Raw genomic sequence first — 16,453 nt, 5'->3', positions numbered from 1 at the left:
GCCAGTTGGTGGCAAAGCTTTAGCTAAAACTTATCTCCTAACTCCAGAGTCTTCTCCCCTAAACCAAGCCAATACAGTTGCAGAAATCAGTTTGGGAGATGAGATCTATGGATTGAAATAATTTTTAGAGGAAAAAAAACTAATTTAAATTTCAAAATTTAATTTCTAGGCCAAGTTGAAAGTCTATCACTCTTTCGAGTTTGCTCCTATTCTTTTCCCTTCCTCAAGGTTGTTTGCCTGCAAATGAAACTGTAATGAGTTTGAGAAAGCCATGGCTATCTTTCTCAGTATTTGTTCTATTAGCCCAGTCTTTTCCGAAGTAAATTCCACAGGACACTAGTTCCATTGCCATTAATAGGTGATACTGACAGATAAGTTTGCACAGGGATGAACTAGTCAGTCTGGTTTGTACTGCAGAACTTCTCAAAGCTGTTACAGTAGTCCCCCAACTTTGCTGTGTCGCTTTCCGTGGTTTCAGTACCTGTGGTCAACTGCAGCCCCAAGATATATATGTATTTTTTGAGATGAAGTCTCACCCTGTTGCCCAGGTTGGGGTGCAGTGGCATGATCTCAGCTCACTGCAACCTCCGCCTCCCAGGTTCAAGAGATTCTCCTGCTTGAGCCTCACACGTAACCAGGACTACAGGTACGCGCCACCACACCTGGCTCATTTTTTAATTTTTAGTAGAGACGGGCCTTCGCCATGTTGGCCACGCTTGTCTCGAACTCCTGACCTCAAGTGATCTGCCCACCTTAGCCTCCCAAAGTGCTAGGATTACAGGTGTGAGCCACTACCCCCGGCCTGCAGCCCAAAAACATTAAATACAAAATTCCAGAAATAAACAATTCATAAGTTTTACACTGCATGCTGTTCTGAGTAGCATGATGAAGTCTCACACTATGCCACTGTGTCCTGCCTGGGATGTGAATCATTCCTTTGTCCAGCATATATATGCTATAAACACTACAAGTCCATTAGCAGCCTTCTTGGTTATCAGATCCACTGTCGAGGTATCATAGTGCTTGTGTTTAAGGTCCATAGTAGCCTAATGCTATGTCACAATACCTGTATCATTCATCTCAGTTTATCTCATCATGTAGGTATTTTATCATCTCACATCATCCCAAAAACGATGAGTACAGTATAATAAGATATTTTGAGAAAGAGGGAGAGAGACCAAGAGACTACATTCATATAACTTTCATTATAATATATTGTTATAGTTGTTCAATTTCATTCTTATCGTTATTGATCTCCTGCTTTGCCTAATTTATATATTAAATTTTATCATAGGTATGTATGTATAGGAGAAAACAGTGTATACAGTATAGGGTTCGAGACCATCTGAGATTTCAGGCATCCACTGGGGGTCTTGGAATGTCTTCCCTGAGGATGTGGGGGCTACTGTAATATGCTTTCATATGTTAGATCATACAAAATAATACTTTCAAATGTCTCTTACCACTTTTCAGGAAATCTACATGTGCATCTTTGTGATGAAGTAGCTCCACATCATAATTGGCAGATGTGTTAGCATGCTGTTCTTCCTTGAAGTAAAATTTCAAACATTTAAAAAAACTTGGTTTTGCTTTCAAAATAATAAAATTATTAATTATTCATTTGCTTTTTGTTTAAAATGAGGTCAAATACATTCAATAATAATTAGCTAAAATAATGGGATAATCTATTTAAAGATGCAAGTGTTCCATGCAACATAAACTCCATTAAAAAACAACTGGCAATATACAGGTAATAAAGTATTTAATGATTTTTTTACATTATGTCAGAATTAACAAAGATGACTAACTCAGAAATTTTGAATTTTTTTTACTCCAAATGCAGTCTTGCCAATATTTTTAATATACAAATATAATGTAATTGAAATAATTTACATAAATTTAAAGCGAAATCATTGTTAAAAAGAGGAAATAGCATCTTTAAATACCTACAGTGAATTACCAAATATCAATTATATAAAATACAAACTAATAAACAAGTTTAGTAACTTGTTTTCAGTAATAGGAAATAGGAATTTCAACATTATCTGTTTACCAAAAAACACAAAGATTGAAGAGTCACACCAGTAGCACACAAATATGATCAAAATTAACAGGCAAGCTATCAGAGTATTTTTCTTATAACACATGACATTATATATATTAAAGTGTACCTATTATGTTATTTACTTCTGCATCCAAAAGGTTCTACAGGGTAAGCCTAAAATTTGTAGTGAAAAACCAGCCAATGGCATTAAGAAATTAACAATGAAAAGATTATAATTCTCATGCAATTTATTGTTCATAATATAGTGGCAGAAAATAGAAACTGGAATGTAAGAAAAATTTGAATTTTGAGATATAGTGGCTACCTTATATTTGTAAACATAATCAATACAATTAAATTCCATTCCACTCAGTAAAAACCCATTTGAAGCTTACTATGGGCCAGGCACTGTGCTAGCCCTAAAACAACTTAATGATAATGTTAATATAATGAAAATGAACAGCTAGCAATAGATTCCTTAAAAAATCCACCAGTAAAATCACAGAGCTCACATCTATGGTCTTTCAGTTAGAGAGTAATAAACTAATTTAAAACTATGAGCTATTTTCCCCTAGTTAGACCTATTAGCTATAAACACCTTTATACTGGGTGGGCAACAACAAAAACATAGAGAATAAAAGATCCACTAGAATACACAAAGTAAGCAAAATCTAATAACACAGCTGTCAAGAAAAGAATCACAGAATAATAATTTAAAATAGAAATTATATTTTGATGAAAACAATGACAGCATTTTTTTTAAGAGAGCTCACATAACGTGTTCTTATTAGAAAACAAAAATATAGCATTTTATTCTGTGATCCTTTCTGGTTGCTTTTCAGTATTTACTGACCTGGTCAAAGACATTGAATGTGGGCTAGCAAAATAGAAAATATGATATGGGGAGAAAAGGTAAAGGTTCAATTAAAATAAATAATACATGTCCAACAATTATTTATTTATTTTTTTAATATTGAGATGGGATCGTACTATGTTGACCAGACTGGTCTCAAACTCCTGGCCTCAAGTGATCCTCCCATCTCAGCCTCCCAAAGTGCTGGGATTACAGGCATGAGCTACCACGCCTGGCCTCAAACAAACATTTAAAAAGCAAAGCAGTGCTTTCAAAATAGCAGGAAAAAGAACTGCCTACCTTCATTGGAATATTTGTAATAGTAGTTGAAGCCAAGTCAAAATGTTGCTGTACTAAAATATTCAATTTGGTAGCAAGATGCCGTCCTGCACGAACACTATGAACTTCACTGGTTAAAACTGGGGACAACTACAGAAAAACATACAAGAAAAATAATCCACAAAATATTAATTCATTGTAACCTACTGCTAAATATTTTAGTATAAATCCATTAAAATTAAGTATTTTTAACTTTTTAGAAGTTGGAAAAAAAGGATCCATAAATTAACCATGACAATTATTTTAGCAATACATTCTCATGCATTCATTCACTCACCACATACGTATTAATCAGTTTGCTAGACACCAGAAACTGTGAGTATATAGAACACAGCAGTGAACAGACATAATCCCTGTCCTCCTGAAATTTAGAGTGAAATATTTAAATACATTTCTTTACAATTTTTACGTCTTTTTATCTATATGCAAAAATGATTTGAAGTACACTGCAGAAAAAATAATTTATTTTGTTGAGAGGACAAAACCCTGCAGATAAAACTAAAAGAATGAATGTGGAAATCGCCACAAAAATTTCATTCTGTCACCAATAAATAAGGCAGCTAGAAGTAGTGTACAACAAGATAACACAAAATCTTACTCATTCCAGGGCAATAATATTAATTACAAATAAATTTTCATTATCATAAAATAAAACTAACATTGCCACATTATCAAAAGAGGCAGAAAAAAGTTAATAAAAAAGAGGCTTATGCTGGAAACCACTTAAAAACACAATGATGGCAATAATGACTAAAAATACCACTTAACTACAAAAATTCATGGACGAAAGTAATACTAGCGATGTTTATATTAAATAATGCAAAATGAAAAACCAGGATATATATCTATATTTCTAAACATAAATTACTGATAGAGAATATTATGATGTGGATCTATTTGACAATCAACAGGATCATCTATTCCTTTAAAATTATTCAAATTTATTTAAAAAGTAAAACCAAGGTTGGAAAATAAGATTTTTCCCTCTGAATGTGTAAAATTAATTTTTTATTGGAATATATTTTTTGTTAAAGAGTGTATTGCTTTTCTAATAAGGAAAAAGATTTTTACAGAATAAAAATAATCACTAAAATAAATAAAATTTTAGGAACAATACAAACTATGTATGGTTTGTAACACATTTTGATAAAATAAACAAACATGACAAGGCAGGCAGAATAGGAAACACTTTAAAATCCACAATTATACCATAAAGAACCAACCTAGATGTCTTGACATAGAGGTTTACTTTGAAAACTCAAAATATTTTCTTGGCAGAAAATATTGGCAATGGATCATTTTAATGATAACCCTTCTCAGTATTTATTATTATTAACCACAATGGTCTTTTCTTTCATTATTTCAACACTCACCTCTTTTTTAGAACGATCAGATACAAGGCTGTCTTCACCAACTGGGTAGGTGTGGATCAAGACCAACTCACATTTTTGAATCTGCATGAGACTTAAAGAGAAATTTTTGACTTAAAATTTAAGAATACATAGTATGTAAAGAATTCAAGCAGGTAAACTATTAAAACCTTAACATATTAAAACATCATATTGCTACAATCAGATATTACTGTTAACCCAAAAACTAAATATTACAAAGGCAGTATATGTAATTGCTATACCTGTATGAACACTTAATGAGTATACAAATTTAATTTAAATGCAAAAAATAATAATTGTGAGTGTCTGAAGGATAAAGAGAAAACTCTTATAATTAAGTCTAATTTTCAATAGATAACTGCAACAGCGAAAATGAATATATTGTGTATTAATTTCCCTTATACTAATATTTCTTAAGGATAAAATCAGGCAATACTAACCATTAGCTATAATTAGTTATTTCCAAGTTATAGGATTGGTAATGCTAAAAATTTCCCTCAACTTTTTATTTTGAAATTTCCAGACCCACAGGAAAGTTGAAAGAAAAGTACTATTCAATGAACAACCATATGTCCTTCACCTAGAGTCACTGTTAGCTATATTTGCTTTCTCTATATACTATACCTAGGTAGATGTACACTTTTTAATTAAACCATTGAGAGTAAGTTGCAGAGGGCTTGACGTGTAGTCCTGAACACTTCAGCCTGCTTCGCCTAGCGAGAACAATCCTACTCATAACAATATGACCGCACCTAAGAAAACTAATAATCACTCTAAAAAAGTCCACATTGCAATAGTTCCAAACATGTCTTTACTAGCTGTGACACAATCACAAATATACATATTGGTCTCTGCTCATGCTTCCTGGCACAGAGCTCCCAAAATCCTTGTAACTTCCTAAATGACAGGGGTGCTAGGAGCATCTTTTGCTCTAATATTTGGTTTCTGACCCCAGTTCTTGACACATAGCTCTTAAGTTCATTGGAATTTCCTGGATGACAGGAGCATCTTTTCTTCTACTGAGGCAACTTTAGTAGGATCCTGGACAGCTCCCCAATGGGGTCTGGTCACTAGAAAGAACAAGCAATGATTAGAAGCTCAGCAGCATTCAGCCCCACTCTGCTATCCTCCAGAGAGGGGACAGAAGCTAGATACTGAGTTAATAATCAATCACACCTACATGAAGCCTCCATAAAAATCCCTAAAGTATGGGGCTCAGAGAGCTTCTAGGTTGGTAAACACATCCATGTGCTGGGAGGGTGGTACACCCCAACTCCACAGGGACAGAACCTGATGCACTTGGGATCCTTCCAACCTCACCCACTTCATGTGTCTGTGCATCTGTATCCTTTATAATAAATCAGAAAACTGAAGTGTTTCCCTGAGTTCTGTGAGCCCATCAGAACAAAGTATTGAACATGAGGAGCGGGTTGTGGAAACACCTAACTTGTAGCCAAGTCAGACGAAAGTGTGGGGAACCACTAGTCGAGATTTGTGTCTAAGTGGGTTACAGTCTTGTGGAACTGAGTCTGCAATAACTAATCTGTGGGGTCTGTATTAATTCCAAGGATTGTCATAATTGAATTGTAGGACACACAGTTGGTATTCACAGAGTTGGAGAATTGGTGCGGAAGAAAAACCCACACATTTGATCAAAAGTACTAATGTGAGTATAGAGGAAAAAAAACTGTTTTCCTTTTCAGAAACAGAAAAAGTTTTTTTAAAAAGTCACACAATGCAACCACTTATGTTTAGATGTGGTACATACTGAATAACGCCACTAACAACTTGCACATTTAACAATTTTTTAAAAATTTAAATTTAAATTAAATTAAATTAAAAATTTTTTTGAGACATGGTCTTGCTCTGTCGCCCAGGCTGGAGTGTAGTGGCACAGTCTCGGTTCAATGCAACCTCTGCCTCCCAGGCTCAAGCAATTTTCCTGCCTCAGCTGCCTGAGTAGCTGGGACTACAGGCACATGCCACCAGGCCCGGCTAATTTTTATATTTTTTGTAGAGACAGGGTTTTGCCATGTTGCCCAGGCTGGTCTTGAACTCCTAAGCTCAGGTTATCTCTCCACTTCGGCCCCGCAAAGTGCTGGGATAACAGGCATAAGCCACTACACCCAACACATTTTACAAATTCGAAACACAACTATGAGAAAAAAACCATCAAAACAAATACACATTATAAATTTATGTATTATTTTATCCTTTTGATCACCTTTCTTGTGGGAGAAAAGTAAATTAAAGTGAAAGGGAAAATGGAAAAAAAAGTTTCTGATCAAACATACATTTTTTGACTAATTTGTTGAGTCAGTAGAGAATTCAGGGAAACGCTACCAGTCAAGTTATTGGAAATAATTATAACATATATCTATCCACATGAACATATTTATTTCATTTATGAATTATACTCACTGATCTGAATTTGCAGCAAGCTTGTTATGTTCATGAATCGTTTCCTGGACACAGTCTTCAAGCATTCGCACATGACTATCACTATGGCATAAAAAAGATATAGCAAATTTAAAGGAATAAACAGTAACAGAAGAAATTCAAAACACTCTTCCGCTTTATTATGGTGTTATAGACATTTAAAGTTACTTCACTAAGGACTATCTTTAGTGTGCTAAGTCATACCACTAAACAACTAGCTGAAAAACCAGTGAGAAAAGATGTTAAATTTACCTACATGATGGCAATCTAAACAGTTTTCAATGAGATAAGTCTTTATTTTAGAATGGAACACAGCCTCAATATTAAAAGGCAAAAAAAAAAAAAAAGAAAAAAATCAGAAAGGCCACTTGTAATATGCTTAAACGTAAACATGTAAACATGCTATCTCTAGTATTCTGAAAAACTACAACAGGATTTTAAAATCCCCACAGTGAAAGAATTGCTATAATCAACACCTCACCTTTTTGCATTAGTAATACAGATTATTCGTCCTCTATTTCCAACACGTTCTGCATTCTCCATGAGTAGAGTACGAGCCTCATGTTGGTATTCAGTAATTTTGCAGAGAGTTTCCACTGCTGCAACAAGGCCATGCAGAATACTGCAGCACTCTGGATCTGCCCGAGGATTAGGAGGCCCAACAGCGGCTAATGCTGCCATTAGCTAAGTAAAAGGGAAAACAATTATGTTGACAAGAGTATGTGCAATTCAGATAAAAATATCACAAGAAAGAAAACTACACACCAATGTATCTTACATATATGGACATGAACATTCTTAAAAAAATAGTAGCAAACCAAATCCAGTAACACACAAAGAATTATACACCATGAACAAGTGGGATTTATTCTAGGAATGCAAAGTTTATTTAATATGCAAATATCAATTATTACAATACATCATATATCAATAAAATAAAAATCACATGATCATCTCAATAAACACAGAAACAGCACTTGACAAGATCCAAAACCTTTTCATAATTAAAAAAATTAGCAACAGAAGGGAACTTCCTCAAGAAGATAAAGGACACCTATGAAAAACCTACTGATAACATCATACTTAATGGTGAAAGACTGGATGAATTCTCCCTACTTATCAGTAACAAAGATGTTTACTCTCATCACTTCCATTCAACACTGTACTGGAAGTTCTAGCCAAGGTGATAGGAAAGAAAAAGAAATAAAAGAAATTCATGCCAAGCCCAGTGGCTCATGCCTGTAATCCCAGTACTTTGGGAAGCCAAGGCAGGACAATTGCTTGAGGCCAAGAGTTCAAGACCAGGCTGGGCAACAAAGCAAGATACCGTTTCTATAAAAAGAAAAAAAAAAAAAAACTAAAAAATCAGCTAGGTGGGGTGGTGTACACCCATAGTCCTAGCTACTTAGAAGACTGAGGCAGAAGCATCGCTTGAGCCCAGGAGTTCAGCCACTGAACTCTGGCCTAGGTGATAAACAGAGACAAGAAAGACAGAAAGACGGAAAGGAAGAAAGGAAGGAAGGAAAGAAGAAAGAAAGGAAGGAAGGAGAGAGAAAGGGAAGAAAGAAAGGAAGAAAGAGAAAGGAAGAAAGAAGGAAAAAGGGAAGGAAGGAAGAGAGAGAGAGAGGATGGACAGAATCCAGATTGGAAAGAAAGAGGTAAAACTCTTTCTATGTTGCAGATGACATGATCCTGAATTTACGAAATCCCAAGGTATCCACTAAAAAACTATTATAACTAATATACAAGTTCAGCAAACCTGTAGTATACAAGATTAATACACAAAAATCAATTGTATTTCTATATACTTATAATAATCTGAAGACTAAATTTTTTAAAATCCCACTTAAAACAGCATCAAAAATAAAATACTTAGAAATAAATTTAACAAGAACTATAAAACTTATACTCTGAAAACAACAAAACATTGTTGAAAGAAATTAAAGATCTAAAAAATGAAAAAACATACCATGCTCATGGATTGGAAGAGTTAATATTGTTAAGATGGCCATATTATCCAAACTGACCTACAGTGTCAACATAATCCCCAACTTCTTTTTAGTAATTGATAAGGTGATTCTAAAATTCATATGGAATTGCAAGGGACCCAGACTGGCCAAAACAATCTTCAAAAAGAACAAGGTAAGAAGAGTCACACTTCCTATTTTTTAAACTTACTACAAAACAATGGTAACCAAGATAGTGTGGTACTGGCACAAGATAGACATAGAGACATAGAAAGGTTTAACATAGGGAAAAGGTGTGACATGGATAACCAAAGCTAAACATTAAATATAGACAAGATTATACACAATTTATACAAAATGTACATTCTTTTATACATTCTTGAACACCAGTGATTTGCTATATAGTTGCTTTCACAAATGGAGATTCCCCTCCATTCAAAATTTAAAAGCAATGAATGGGATATCGTGTACCTTCACCTCGGGAAAGCAAAAGAAGTAATAATTCCTTTATGATTAGCATACCTATCCATCAAATGCACACTTTTACTGCACTGCAGAGGTGCAGTCAGTAGGTACAAATCTACACAGATATGTACTTATTTTTATTCATACACTACTAGAAAGCCTTCACACTTCTTTCACAGTACCTCTTGAAAAAGGTAAACACTTCTTTCACAGTATTTAAAAAAGTAAGGTGGAAACGTATGGAATTCTTAAAATTGTTTTTTCAGGTAATAGTATATTAAGAACATTCTGGAATGATATTAGTGCAAAGCCAAGCCAATCAAAGCCTACTGAGTGAATTACCTCAAAAGAATGAAAGGTTAGCTTTGTTTACATATAATACTAATCACAAACATTTTAAGACCAAACAGTATGATAAAACACATTTTCTTTAAAAGCATTCTATTTAAAACTAACCTCGGAGAACTATAAAATAAAATAAAATTTAAAAAAAACAGAAAAAGAAGCCGGGTACGGTGGCTCATGCCTGTAATCCCAGCCCTTTGGGAGGCCGAGGCAGGCAGATCGCTTGAGGTTAGGAGATCAAGACCATCCTGGCTAACACAGTGAAACCCCATCTCTACGAAAAATACAAAAAATTAGCCAGGCATGGTGGCACACACCTGTAGTCCCAGTTACTTGGGAGACTGAGACAGGAGAATCACTTGAACCCGGGAGGCAGAGGTTGCAGTGAGCCAAGATTGCGCCACTGCACTCCAGCCTGGGCAACAGAGCGAGACTCTGTCTCAAAATAAATAAAAGAAAAAGAAAAAGAAAACAAACAAAAAATAATAAAAACACCTTGGATGGGATTGTTACCACTGCATAGCACCCGTTAACAAAAAAATTTTGGCATTAAATAATTCAAATAATGTATTCAATTATTTCACTAAAGCCTTGTTTCTCATGTTGTTCACAGTCATCAGGGAAGGACCTTGTAGACTGAAGTCTTCTATCCAACTAAATAATGGCAAAGAACATAAGCTACTAGTAACTCAGTATCTTTAGACAAATAATGTTAAAACATAAACCTAACTAGTTGAGCATGAGTTGATTTCTGCTTCCTCCACTAAAATCGAAGTAAAAGATTTTACTTACTAAAAAACATAAACCCGGGCTGTGCGTGGTGGCTCACACCTGTAATCCCAGCACTTTGGGTGGCTGAGGCGGGTGGATCACCTGAGGTCAGGAGTTCAAGACCAGCCTGGCCAACATGGTGAAACCTCATCTGTACTAAAAATACAAAAATCAGCCGGACGTGGTGGCAGGCGCCTGTAATTCCAGCTGCTCGGGAAGCTGAGGCCGGAGAATTGCTTGAACCTGGGAGGTGGAGGTTGCAGTGAGCCGAGATCGTGCCACTGCACTCCAGCCTGGGCAACAAGAGTGAAACTCAGTCTCAAAAAAAAAAAAAAAAAAAAAACACTCATAAACCAAAAAAGAAAGCATAAACCCACAAGTGTGAAGTGAGTGGAAGAAGAGACAACAATGAACAAGAGAGACATCAACAAGAATATATAAAAATGGATGAAGGAGTGGTGATGAACTTAATAGGACTGAATATGCAGAAATCTAAGTGCCCATGGAAAGTAAAAGGCAAAATAATCCAGGAGAAGTTCAGAACTGGAGAATCCAGGAGAAGTTCAAGAACTAGAGGCACCAATTACCAAACACAGCGGGGAAAGGCAAGATACTAAAAACGTCAATAGCTTGAAGTCAGTTTAAGGAACAACTTGACTCCCAGATCTTACTTACACCCTACCCGTGTAAGTGACTACATCTCCCCTACCCCACAAGATACAGAATCACATTCTTTGGAAGAACTGAAACTGAAAGGTATCAAACATGGATACCAAAAGCACATAAGAGAGTAAAGGTAAGATACTAAATCACTACTGCGCAATAGAACTTACTGCGATGATGGAAATGTTCTCTATCTGTGCTGTCCAATACAGTAGCCACTATCTATGTGAGGCTTACTGTGCATCTGAAATATGGCTAATGCTACAGAGGAAATGGTATAACTTACCCTCTCCCGTCTCCCAGAGAGCTGACAACCAAGTTGTCATACAGATAAAAGAGTAGAAGAACAGTCCCAGAGAGACCATCTGTCAACTCCAATATTTGGAGGTTCCCTAGAGCAAACAATCGGCTAAAACTACAATGAAGTATATAGTCAGCAATACCTACTCCATAACGTGTAGATTTTCTAATCTGCCATTTAGTGCCTTGCTTTTAAATAAGACTGTCTAGCTAACTATCAGCAGGCATTTAAGAAAAGCCTCAACATAAAAAAAGAACTGTGAGAACACAGAAGGCACAAAAGAAAACATCAAATAAACTAATGTTAATACCTGCAGGTAAAATTACACCCATAAAACAAGAAAAGGATATGACAAAAACAGACATAGTTAAGAGTATAAGTCAAAGTTCTTGGAAATTACAAGTACAATCAAATAGAGAGTTCTATACAAGGGTTAAAAGCGTCAAAAAAGCAGAATGACTGACAATGAGATGATCAGTGAGAAAAACAGTAAGGAATTTAATGCAGGAGGTCTAACATCCTAGGAATGGATATTCCTGAAAGACACAGAACACAGAGACAAGAACATTATCAATGAAACAATGCAGGGAAATTTCCCTGTACTGGAAAATATGAAGCCTAGCACAATGGATGAGAACAGATCAACACCAAGGCACACCACTGAGATTCTAACAGCTTTCAGTGCGAAATTATAAAGAAAAATGGTGTTAGGCTTCTCAGCATTGGAGGCTATAAAACACATAATTTTGTGGAGTATATAATGCCCTCAAAATTTTGAGGAAAAAGTTATTTCCAACACGGAATTTCTACACCCAAAGTATCAGCAAAGGGCAAGGTAAACTACAGGCATCCCGGAGGTTATGTTCTACCAAAACAAAAGATTACACAAAGAAAAAGAGAGGAAAAAAAATGGGATCTGAAAAATAGGGAGAGAAGGATGATAGGAGTGCAGTGGGCCTAGAAAGCAGCCAGTTCAAACTGGAGCAGAAGACTGTGCTCCAAGAAGTTCCTCAGGGGACAAAATCAAACTGCTGAATTATCTAACACATTTATGATCAAAATATTGGGCAGTTTTGTAGAAGCATGAGAAAAAGCAGCAATGGATATTATGAAAACAAAACACATGAAGGGGAGAAAAAGGAGATAATAAATAATTCCAGGAATAAACAAAAAGCTATATAAAGAACTAACCATATATATTACTTGGCTTAACAGTGAATAATACTTTACGTAGATGTTATAATGCCAACATGAAACTTTGAAATAACCAACAATTCTGACATATTAATATTGAGAACACAAGGGAAGGGGACAGGCATTAGACATATGAAGGTCAGACGTTCAAGACCAGCCTGGCCAACATGGCTAAACCCTATTTCTACTAAAAAATACAAAAATTAGCCAGGCATGGTGGCGCACACCTGTAGTCTCAGCTACTCGGGGGGCTTAGGCAGGTGAATCTATTGAACCTGGGAGAGGTTGCAGTGAGCCGAGATGGCGCAATGCACCCCAGTCTGGGTGACAGCAAGACTCCATCTCAAAATAAATAAATAAGTAGATAAATAAACAGAGAACTCAATAAACAGGAATAAAAACATGTTATTTATAAATCTGGAAGTAAATATGACAACTACTAAAAAATGGAAGTTTGCTTGGGGGTGCTGGGTGTAGGGAAAGCCTAGAATGGGGATAGCTGTTTTCATATGACTTGGCATTTTAACACTATATGCAAATCCTAGAGTGATTTAAAAAATTAGTCATTTTTTAAAAAAGTATTACCACATTTAGATAATTTACAAATGGCCACAGCTCAAAATCTAACCATACCTCCTGTAAATTTTGGTCTTCTTGAGTCCAAGAATTTAAAACATGTGCTCCAGAGTCACTCACAATAAAATTCACCTAATAGATTCCAAAGAAACAATTAGTATTCAACTCTAATTTCACTCAATCACCAACATATTTTCAAGTAATATGCAATTTCTAACACTGTTTCACTGATTCATTCATTCTTCTTTTTATAGTTACAGAATGTGTAGTACATGCCAGGTGCTATTGCTGGCACTGAGTATATGGGAATAGAGTGATGAATAAAAAAGTTCTGTCACTCACAATGTGGGGAAAGTCAGGGGAGGGGAGTCTACTAGGACAGAAGGCACTGTGGGAAGAATACAAACAAATAAATGAACAAGATAATTTCAGAGAGTGATAAACGCTATGAAAAATAAGTTAATTAGCTACTTTAGATTGGGTGGTTACAGAAGGACTCTCCATAGAAGTGGCAACTGAAGGCAATCCAAAACCAGTCACCGTAAAGTCAGGGATAGACAATCTGGGTACAGCAAATAACAAATGCAAAGGCATCTAAGCATATACCCTGGAAAGGGTGAAAGTCAGAGCAGGCAGTGGGAGAGGAGACAAACTCAGAGAAATAGGCAGGAGCTGGATCATATAGGGCACTGAAAGCCAAAATAATGGATATGGTCTTTACGCTAAGTTTTAAAGTAAAATGCAAATTTGAAAATTTAAAATTACCTGCTATCAGGTAAGATAATGACAAAGAACATTTTGGAAAACTTATCAAATGATGATTCTGACCCATGTTCCTTTTTGGCTAGAGGGTTAGATTTCTTTCTTTACTCTGGACAACACGATCTAATCTATAATCTTTTTCCCTATATATCGATGAAATACCAGTTTTCCTTCCTCCCCCAAGAAGTTTGATAATTGGTCTTCTCTTCCAAGGCTTATCTGACAGGGATATATTTTACAAGTCACTTTACGTAGATTTATCTCTTTTAAAGCTTACATCAAGGAAGTAAGTGTTATACTTACACGGGAGGAAACTGAGGCTTGGAGAGATTAAGAAATATGATCAAAGTCACACAGCTAGTAGTTAACCATGCCAAGGTCTGAACCAAAGCCTGCGCTCTAAATCAGTTACATTCCCTCTCATTATATATTTTTATCATACACAGAATGCACACAAATTTTAAGAAGGGCTTATATTTTAATTTGGAATATATGTGAATGTATAATATCAGACTATGTACACCTTTACTCTACTGCCCTACCTTCCTCAGTCTAAGAATTGGCTAGGTCCCAGCCTAGGCTGCTTCAAGTAAGACAGAAAGCAAGTCTTCCACTTGTGGCTAAACAAATGACTTTCCCAAAATAAGACATTTAAGATACTGAAATCTAAGATTAAACTTTAATACCTGTAATTTCTGTCAATCATCCATTTCTCTTCTTACTGATAAACCATATCCACTTAGCATTCTTAAAAGTATTTCTTTCTAATATGGCCAAACAATACAGCAGTTTAGTATATATTTGCTAAAATTGCAAGCAGCCAGCCAGCTTAGGTTCAAATTCTGGCTCTGCCTCTACGTAACTATGTGACTCAGGACAAGTTTCTTCTCTTTACCTCAGTTTCCGGATCTACAACAGGGAAGCAACAAACAAGACTGACAGTCAGCTGCTACATGCCAGCACAATTTGACAGCAGCTCTCAATGGTCAGTCTGTGTTCTATACTGGTTGTTACATACTTTGAATATTGCTTCAATAACTACAGTTCCTACCTAACATGACTGTTATGAGAATTACGGAAATTAATAAATATGAAGCAATTTGAAATATGTCTGGCACATGTAAAGTGCTCAATAATTGTTAGCTGTTATTATTACTGGCCCCAATTAAATATCCATTATATATTAATCCCAAAGGGCAGCGTTATGTACCACATTTTTAAGTAATAAACACACCGTCATTATCTATAGCAAATTCATATAAAAATTCATTTATGCAGTTAAGTACATCCCCAAAATCATGATTTTGTTTGTACTTCACACTCACCAGCTTTTTGAAAGGAAATATATCATACATTATTCTACAATATTCCATGGAAGATTCTACTGAGCAAGTCCACAATGATTTAGATATGGGGGCCAAAGGAATGATTCCTTGAGTTCTATTCTTCACCAGCATATCAAACTCGACATGCTGCCTGCAAGATTCTGCCATATAAGGGCAGTGATCCACAACAAACACTGTTTTATGAGATTCAGAAAAAATCTTCATTTTGTTTTAACCTGTAAGGGGAAAAACATATTAGCCAAATATTTGTACATAACATCTTACATTTTTTCTAATTTTCTCAAGAAGATTGTCTTTCCCTCAAGAAGACTTGGTAGGGAACATGAATAATATGTTCAAAGAAATCTGTCCAACAAAGGACAGTTTAATGAGGTCATGACCAGAAAGCAAGGGTATCAATACACCATATTAGGCTGTCACTCTACCAGGCACAGACAAAAATACCAGTGCATGCATTTTTGGTTTTGCTTTTAAAATGAACTTAAAATTGTCAGAGGGAAACATTTTGACATTTAATTGTATTTGATTCCCTTACATATACGAAACATAAGTGACAAAGACTCTTGAAATACAACTTTATGATCCTTGCTAATTGACATTAGTCACATATAAACCCCAAGCCAGCATTTTTGCACTTCCCTCCAAGAAAAACGTTTGAAGGGGGACTGGCGGGTAGGGGTGCGGAATTAACAGGAAACAGGAGTGACAGCAAAAGAAAAGGCCAAAACAAAGATAAACATCTCCTAAGATAACCGCACATCAGGTCTTCGCCTTAGGATAAGGACCCCAACTTCACACTCTCCCCTTAGCTTTTGAAACATCACAGTAATTTACCAGGTAGAGCAGAAAAACTTAGTTGTTACCATCACACTGGTGTGTAGAAGGAAATTTAAAACTTTTAAAACTTTTTCTTATTAAAACAGAGCATACGGTACTCCCCTGCTTCGCTAACAAAATCTTATACTGAATAGACAATCCACATTCGAAAAGCACATGG

General features: G+C 35.6%; 1 protein-coding gene across 7 annotated transcripts in view; it reads right to left on the bottom strand.

Moving 5' to 3' along the window:
• Positions 1-16,453, bottom strand: part of INTS13 (integrator complex subunit 13) — a 33,432-nt gene that overhangs the window by 15,995 nt on the left and 984 nt on the right. For all 7 annotated transcript variants that reach the window (XM_003828854.6, XM_055095819.2, XM_055095818.2 and 4 more), the window contains exons 2-8: positions 15,436-15,671; positions 13,406-13,480; positions 7,548-7,750; positions 7,049-7,129; positions 4,610-4,700; positions 3,198-3,326; positions 1,464-1,548 (exon numbers count right to left, since the gene is read on the bottom strand). In XM_003828854.6, the coding sequence (XP_003828902.1) occupies positions 1,464-1,548; positions 3,198-3,326; positions 4,610-4,700; positions 7,049-7,129; positions 7,548-7,750; positions 13,406-13,480; positions 15,436-15,660 (889 nt within the window). In that variant the 5' untranslated portion in view covers positions 15,661-15,671. The remainder of the gene's footprint in view (positions 1-1,463; positions 1,549-3,197; positions 3,327-4,609; positions 4,701-7,048; positions 7,130-7,547; positions 7,751-13,405; positions 13,481-15,435; positions 15,672-16,453) is intronic.

Source organism: Pan paniscus, chromosome 10 (assembly GCF_029289425.2).
Source record: "Pan paniscus chromosome 10, NHGRI_mPanPan1-v2.0_pri, whole genome shotgun sequence".
Lineage (NCBI taxonomy): Eukaryota > Metazoa > Chordata > Mammalia > Primates > Hominidae > Pan > Pan paniscus.
This window is presented reverse-complemented; position numbering and strand designations above follow the sequence as displayed.